The sequence below is a fragment of the Heteronotia binoei genome, chromosome 6, assembly GCF_032191835.1.
Source record: "Heteronotia binoei isolate CCM8104 ecotype False Entrance Well chromosome 6, APGP_CSIRO_Hbin_v1, whole genome shotgun sequence".
Lineage (NCBI taxonomy): Eukaryota > Metazoa > Chordata > Lepidosauria > Squamata > Gekkonidae > Heteronotia > Heteronotia binoei.
The window spans coordinates 143,974,723-143,983,026 of NC_083228.1; the positions used below are offsets into that span (position 1 = coordinate 143,974,723).

General features: G+C 52.0%; 1 protein-coding gene across 1 annotated transcript; it reads left to right on the forward strand.

The window, feature by feature from the left end:
- The first annotated feature begins 471 nt into the window (after positions 1-471).
- LOC132574387 (cytoskeleton-associated protein 5-like) lies at positions 472-4,410 on the forward strand. Its single transcript, XM_060242750.1, has one exon. The coding sequence runs from the start codon at positions 574-576 to the stop codon at positions 4,384-4,386; it is 3,813 nt and encodes a 1,270-aa protein (XP_060098733.1). The 5' UTR covers positions 472-573; the 3' UTR covers positions 4,387-4,410.
- The last annotated feature ends 3,894 nt before the right edge of the window (positions 4,411-8,304 follow it).

Here is an 8,304-nt window from a genome sequence, read left to right on the forward strand (position 1 = left end):
TCTTTACTTCCACCTGGGGATTGGCAACCCTATATGGCAGGGGTGGCCAACGGTAGCTCCCCAGATTTTTTTTGCCTACAACTCCCATCATCCCCAGTCATTGGCCGTGCTGGCTGGGACTGATGGGAGTTGTAGGCAAAAAACATCTGGAGAGCTACCATTGGCCACCCCTGCTATAAGAGAACACCTGCTTTAGAGAGACTCACAATAGTGATAGGTTCTCTCTCCCTTCGGTCTCTCTCTGTCTTTGCCCCGTGCTTGCTCAAGCACCAATGACACCACAGCGACATCACAATGTTAGCCTTCTGCCCGGGGTGGCAGCTTATAAGCCAGAGTGGCATCCCCGAAGAAAGACCCCCTTCCCTCTCTCTGGGAACCATCACCTCCCTTCTGGAGGGCTAGGGTGGGAGGAGGGGACCGCAGGGAACATCTGAGGACACCTCTGACATGTCTCTTTTGGGTTATGGAAGGCACCCTGTCCAACTGCTCTGAACCAAGGACACTGCTCAAGGAAGGGTGAAGCCATCATGCCCTACAGGCCAGCTCAGGTTCTAGAACTCAAGGTCGGTGAAGATGCTAGATCCTAGGAACGTGCCTGAGAAGGAACTTTCAGAAGAGTCATGTGAGCTGGAAGCAGCAGCTGTCCTTCCCGCCTCCTGTCTTCAACATCTGGACAGCAGTGACTGGAAAGAACGCATCTCTTCCCTGGAGGCCTTTGAGAGGGCCGTGGAGAAGATGGAGAAGAGCCAGGTGCCCTGCCAGGCTTTGGTGAGGCTGTTGGACAAGGAACCGGGATGGAGGGAAACCAAACTCCAGGTGATGCAGAAAAAACTCAGGGTCGTCACCCTCATTGCCCAGAAGGGGAATTTCTCCAGAACCGCTGCTCAATTTGTCCTAGGAAACCTTGTGGATAAGATTGGGGATGTGATCTGTGGGAAGGACACCAAGGAAGCCCTGACGGCTGTAGCAGAGACATGTGGCCTCCCTTGGACAGCAGGAAAGGTCACCGAAGCGGCCTTTTCACAAGAGAGTCCCAGAACCCATTCGGAAACCCTCAACTGGCTGGCCGATGCCATTCAAGACTTCGGTTTCGATGGCATGGAAGCAAAGACCTTCATCCGTTACACAAAATCATCCCTGGCCGCGGCGCATCCGGATGTGCGAGCTGCTGCCTTCAACCTCCTGGGGGTGATGTACTTATGCGTTGGAGCTCCTCTGAGGGCCTTCTTTGAGGATGAGAAGCCGCATCTGCTCTCCCAGATCGACGCCGAGTTCGAGAGGGCGAAAGGCAAGAGCCTCCCCGCCCCCAGCCGAGGCAAGTACAAGCTCTGCGGGGAAACCGGGACTGAGCAGAGAGGGGGAGATGCGCGGCTTCGTATGACAAACGCGGTGGACCTCAGCGAGAGGATCTCCACAGAGCTGATGCTGAAGATGCAGGACTCGAGCTGGAAGGTCCGCCGGGAAGGCCTGGAGGAGCTCTCCAGCCTCCTCAGCGAGGTCAAATCGATCCAGCCCAGCATCGGGAATCTCCCGGTTGCCTTGAAGTCCTGCTTGCAGGACTCGAATAAAGGGATCGTGAAGCAGACTCTTGTGGTTCTTCAGCAGCTCGCCAGGGTGATGGGACCGGGCATCAAGTGCCACATCAAGACTTTAGGTGTGCCGCTCGTTGCTGTTTTCAGAGACAGCAAGAGCAGCGTGAGAGCCATGGCCCTCAAAACCGTGGACACCTGGGCTGAGCAGGCGGGCACGAAGGAATGGCTGGATCAAGAAGATCTCTCCGCGGAGCCGAAGAAGGAGAATTGTCCCCAGAGGCAACGGATCCTGGGGTGGCTGGCTGAGAAACTGCCCTGCCCCAGTTCAGCCTCCGCTGACTTGGTCCGCTGCCTGCCTTATCTCTATTCGTCCCTGGAGGATCATCACGAGGCAACTCGTATGGTAGCCCGTGAGGCCCTGCCATTCTTCCTGCTTCATCTCGGTTTTGAGAAGATGTCTGAAGCCGCTGGGAAACTGAAACCGGCTTCCAGAGACCAAGTCTTGCTGGTCCTGGAGGACACCAAAGTTGGGTGGCCAGCCAAGCCTACAACACCTCTTGGCAACCCTCTTTCCAAGTTACCAAGGAGCACACCTTGGCCCAAGTCGACTCCTCCTCAACAGTGCAATATGGCCTCTTTCCCTGCTGAAAATGTGGGCTCCGCTGAGTTGGACTTGGAGGCCAAGAAAGCAAAACTGGAAGGAATCGCCTCTAAAGCAAAGAGGATGCCAGGTGTGAAGGCGAAACACGGCACAAAGGAAGACAGCAGCATGGTTGGGCCCATTTTCATGGTTGTCCCCAAAGCCAAAGAGCAACGGATGAAGGACGAGAAGGCCCTGAAGGTGTTGAGGTGGAACTTCAGCACCCCAAGTAGCAAGTACGTGGAGCAGCTCAAGGCCCAGATGTGCGGCTGCCTCTCGAACGGGATCCAAGAAGAGCTCTTCCACTCCAACTTCCAGCACCACATCAGAGCTCTGACCATCATGACGAAGCACTTGGAGATGGAAAAGGAGGGAGTCATCAGCTGCCTGGACCTCATCCTGAAATGGCTGACTCTGAGGCTCTTCGATACCAACACATGGGTGCTGATGAAGAGCTTGGAGTATCTCAAAAGGCTCTTTGCGCTGCTCATCCAGGAGAACTACCAGCTGACGGAGAGCGAGGCCTCCTCTTTCCTGCCCTACCTCCTGCTGAAAATGGGGGCGACCAAGGAGTCCATCCTCAAAGAGGTGCGAGGAATAGTGAAGCAGACAATCCTCATCTACCCCGTCTCCAAGACTTTCTGCTTCCTCCTGGAGGGAGCCAGGGGAAAGAACCCCAACCAACGGGTGGGATGCTTGGAAGAGCTGGGATGGTTGTTGAAGGAGTGCGGCACAGAGGTGTGCCAACCCCTCCCAAGCAAAGCACTGAAGACCATCATCAGCTTGACCGGGGATTCCAACAATGCCGTCCACAGCGCCGCCTTGAAGGTCATTGCAACGGCCAGAGACGTGTACGGGTCAGAAGCCTTCAAGACTGTGGCGGGGATATCCGAGAAGCACATGAACTTTTTGGAGGAGAGCATTCGAGAGGAAGCAGCGCGGCGAGTCAAAGAGGAGAAAGCATGCATCCAGGTCTCCAACCTGAGGTCAGGAGCGGTCGAGGGCTCCAAACGAAGCCACGGGAACAGCAGCCACACCGGGGAAGAATGCCCAGCTGTTCTCCATCAAGACAGGACTGAGACAGAGAACGCCGTTTGCCAGAGTCCCAAACGGAATGACCATGTTCCCAGCGCTGCGAGCCTTGAATCTCAGACTGGGAGAAACATCAATATGATTATCTGCCGTGTAGCCAGCAGCGACATCAACACCAGCATTGAGGCTGTAGCAGAGATCCAAGAGATCCTAAGGCAGGAGGACACCGAGAAGACCATGTCTGGCCACATCAACCAGTTCTTGATTGCCACCCTCCGGCAGCTGAAGTTCATCCATTGGCTCCACATGACGGCAGAGGAGAAGACAGAGATGGGGAAAGTCATTGAGCTTTACGGCTGCATCGTCTGCTGTATGGTCTCCCTCTTCCAGGTGGACAGCCTGGCTCAGGAGACCTCCGCCGGGGTGCTGAAGGACCTGTTGAACATCCTGATCACCTTACTGTTGGATTCTCCAGTTGGAGACCTTCCCGAGGGGCAAGAAGTCACCCAGTCCATCAATCTCTTGATGACAAAGGTGCTGGAGAGATCGGACCAGACCAGAATTCTCAGCTCTTTGCTGGGACTTCTTGGTGAGAGTTTGATGGCCTCCGCTAGTCTTCTGGCCTTCTCTGAAGTGGTAGCCAAGTGTTTATGGAAAACCTCGAAGCTTCTTCCCCAGACGATCGGTAGTGTCAATTTGGACCAGATCTTGCTGGATGTCCACATCTTCATGAAGGCTTTTCCCGAAGGGAAACTGAAACAGTGCCAAAGTCACTTCCCACACCGGGCGCTGAAGACTCTGATACACACCCTCTGCAAGCTAAAGGGAGCGGAGATTTTGGATCACCTCCTGTTGATACAGGATAGAGGCGAGTCTGAATTGGAGGCCTACCTGGGGAAGCTGGTAAGACCCTCAGAAGAACAGGACCGGGGGGACAGGGAGAAAGAGAATTCCCTGCCAACGGAAGGCAAAGTCAACACCACACTTGCCGACATTTTCAAGAAGATCAACTGCAAAGAGACTGCCAGGGCTGGTCTGGAAGAGCTATATGGATACAAGAAGCAGCACCCCGAGGCCGACTTGGAGCCATTCTTGAAAAACTGCTCCCTGCTCTTCCGCAGTTACGTCAAGCACGGTTTGGCAGTAATAGAGTCAGAGAGAGGAGGCAAGCAGAGCAGCTGATCTCCCGAGAGGCCAGCTTGGAGAGAGGGTCAAGGTTGCGTCAAGGTTGGTGTCTCGGGTCCAGAAGGTCCACCCGCTCGACCAGCAGATTCTTCTTCCAGGCCAGTAAATCATTTGCGAGGTGAACAAAAGTAACCAATAAAGTCAACCACCTACCTATGGCTCAGAAAAGGTGTCGGTTCTTTGTTTTCGGGGTGATAGCCTCGGGTTCCAGTTGAGCTCTCCTCCTGTAGGGTTGCCACGTCCAATTCAAGGAATATCTGGGGACTTTGGGGTGGAGCCAGGAGACTTTGGGGGGTGGGGCCAAGAGACATTGAGGGTGGAGCCAGGAGCAAGGGTGTGACAAGCATCATTGAACTCCAAAGGGAGTTCTGGCTATCACTTCTTTTTGTGGAGAGCCAGTTTGGTGTAGTGGTTAAGTGTGCGGACTCTTATCTGGGAGAACCGGGTTTGATTCCCCACTCCTCCACTCGCAGCTGCTGGAATGGCCTTGGGTCAGCCATAGCTCTGGCAGAGGTTGTCCTTGAAAGGGCAGCTGCTGGGAGAGCCCTCTCCAGCCCCACCCACCTCACAGGGTGTCTGTTGTGGGGGAGGAAGGTAAAGGAGATTGTGAGCCGCTCTGAGACTCTTCGGAGTGGAGGGCGGGATATAAATCCAATATCTTCTTCTTTTTTGCCATCACATTTAAAGGGATCTGCACGCCTTTCCTTCATTGGAAATAATGATGGATAGGGGCACCTTATTTGGGGTTCATAGAACTGAAATCGCTGGTCCAATCTTGTCGAAACTTGGGGAGGGAGGTGTTTTGAGGAGAGATACCGGATGCTGTGCTGCAAATTTGGTGCCCTACTTCAAAAAACAGCCCCCCCCCCCCCAGAGCCTCAGATCCCTACAGATCAATTCTCCATTATACCTTATGGGAATCAGGCTCCCTAGGGAATAATGGAGTGCCCAGCAGACATTTCTCTCTCTCTCCCCTCGCCCTGCTTTCTGATGACCCTGAAGTGGGGGGAGGGCCTCCAAACCGGGGGATCGCCTGCCCTCACCTGGGGATTTAGCCACACAATGGGAAACCACCACTGGTAGGCTTGTAAGCACACACAAAAATGCTGTGAATTAATTCAAACATTCATTAATATCTTCTTAATTAAAGGTAAAAAAGGTAAAGATAGTCCCCTGTGCAAGCACCAGTTGTTTTCGACTCTGGGGGTGACGTTGCTTTCACAATGTTTTTATGGCAGACTTTCTACGGGGTGGTTTGCCCTTGCCTTCCCCAGTCATCTACACTCCCCCCCCCCCCCCCCGCAAGCTGGGTGCTCATTTTATTGACCTTGGAAGGATGGAAGGCTGAGTCAACCTCAAGCTGGCTACCTGAACCCAGCTTCCCCCAGGTCATGAGCAGAGTTTAGGACTGCAGTACTGCAGCTTTACCAATCTGCACCACGGGGCTCTTGCCATGATACTACTATTCATATTTTTGATATCGAGATTATATGTAACGTCGCATCATGACGTTTCCATGGTAGACTTTTTGCGGGGTGGCTTGCCATGGCCTTTCCCAGTCACCTAGAGAAGAAGATAGAAGATATTGGATTTATATCCCGCCCTCCACTCCGAAGAGTCTCAGAGCGGCTTACAATCTCCTTTACCTTCCTCCCCCACAACACACACCCTGTGAGGTAGATGAAGATATTGGATTTATATCCCGCCCTCCACTGCGAAGAGTCTCAGAGCAGCACAATCTCCTTTGCCTTCCTCCCCCACAACAGACACCCTGTGAGGTAGATGAAGATATTGGATTTATATCTTGCCCTCCACTCCGAAGAGTCTCAGAGCGGCTCACAATCTCCTTTGCCTCCCCCCCCCTCGCACAACAGACACCCTGTGAGGTAGATGAAGATATTGGATTTATATCCCGCCCTCCACTCCGAAGAGTCTCAGAGTGGCTCACAATCTCCTTTACCTTCCTCCCCCACAAAAGACGCCCTGTGAGGTGGGTGGGGCTGGAGAGGGCTCTCACAGCAGCTGCCCTTTCAAGGACAACCTCTGCCAGAGCTATGGCTGACCCAAGGCCATGCTAGCAGGTGCAAGTGGAGGAGTGGGGAATCAAACCCGGTTCTCCCAGATAAAGAGTCCGCACACTTAACCACTACACCAAACTGGCTCTCCTACCCTTTCCCCCCAGCAAGTGGGGGACTCCTTTTACCGACCTCGGAAGGATGGAAGGCTGAGTCAACCTGGAGCCGGCTACCTGAACCAGCTTCCGCTGGGATTGAACTCAGGTCATGAGCAGAGGGCTCCAACTGCAGTACTGCAGCTTTACCGCTCTGCGCCACGGGGCTATATCTTCTTAATTACAGCACCTCACATACATCAAGACAAATGCTTTCCATAATTTGACAGAAAAAAATATGCATACATACATGTCTGCACTCTAGACGCCTATTTCTATTGACTTAAAGAAACAGTTTCAATAATGTCCATTATGTGCATCTCATTCCAGCACCAACCTTATTTCTTCTTGATAGTAGACTGCCGTCTCACGTAGACTGTGGCTGGCAACGTATCAAAAATCGCACCGTGGATGTCTGTTACGTTCTGTTCTTTTTTAAAAAAATTAAGCCAGGTTTATTTCAATAAACAGATTAACATTCAGGACCTTGGTCAAAATAATAATCAAAATTATGATCCAACCAAGTCAGCTAGTCACCAGTAAACATCCAAATGAACCGCAAGTACAAACGGCATAACCAAATTAAAAACAAATGCCAGACCAATATATTATTTGCAGTTGAACCAAAATTCCTACAAGAAAAATAATCCACAAAAGAAGGACCGCTTCGCTAAAATAGTTGACCTTCGATGTGAACTATTTCTCCCTTCTAAATGATGTGTAATTTTGTCAAAAAAATAATTTGCTTAACCAGGCCACCAATGAAGAAGAAGATATTGTATTTATATCCCGCCCTCCACTCCGAAGAGTCTCAGAGCGGCTCACAATCTCCTTTACCTTCCTCCCCCCCCAACAGACACCCTGTGAGGTGGGTGGGGCTGGAGAGGGCTCTCACAGCAGCTGCCCTTTCAAGGACAGAGTCTCAGAGTGGCTCACAATCTCCTTTCCCTTCCTCCCCACAACAGACACCCTGTGAGGTAGATGAAGATATTGGATTTATATCCCGCCCTCCACTCCGAAGAGTCTCAGAGCGGCTCACAATCTCCTTTACCTTCCTCCCCCCCAACAGACACCCTGTGAGGTGGGTGGGGCTGGAGAGGGCTCTCACAGCAGCTGCCCTTTCAAGGACAGAGTCTCAGAGTGGCTCACAATCTCCTTTACCTTCCTCCCGCACAACAGACACCCTGTGAGGTGGGTGGGGCTGGAGAGGGCTCTCACAGCAGCTGCCCTTTCAAGGACAACCTCTGCCAGAGCTATGGCTGACCCAAGGCCGTGCTAGCAGGTGCAAGTGGAGGAGTGGGGAATCAAACCCGGTTCTCCCAGATAAGAGTCCGCACACTTAAGCACTACACCAAACTGGAACTGAATTCTGTCTCTGGTGTAAGAAATCAACTTCTCTAATTCAGGAAGTCTAAAACCATCCCGAATGTTTAGGAGACAAATTTTAGGGGATAATGGAACCCTTACTCCTGTAATATAAAAAAATTTCCATAATGACTTGTGACCAAAATGAAGAAATCCGTGGACATGTCCTCTACATAGTAAAGCAAACCCCTTTTTCACCACATCCCCTCCAAAACAGAGGACTGAAAACATTAACCAATTTCGCACTAGACCTTTAATCCTGGTTTAACTCTGTCCCCAAACTGACTTTCTACGCTAAAACCATCGAATCATAGAGTCATAAAGTTGGTGTCTCCGATTCTCGGATTCTAGTGTAGAAAGTCAGTTTGGGGACAGAGTTA

What these genes read in the sequence shown, in the direction of transcription:
- LOC132574387 (XM_060242750.1), top strand. Translation starts at nt 574, where the DNA reads ATGCTAGATCCTAGGAACGTGCCTGAGAAGGAACTTTCAGAAGAGTCA.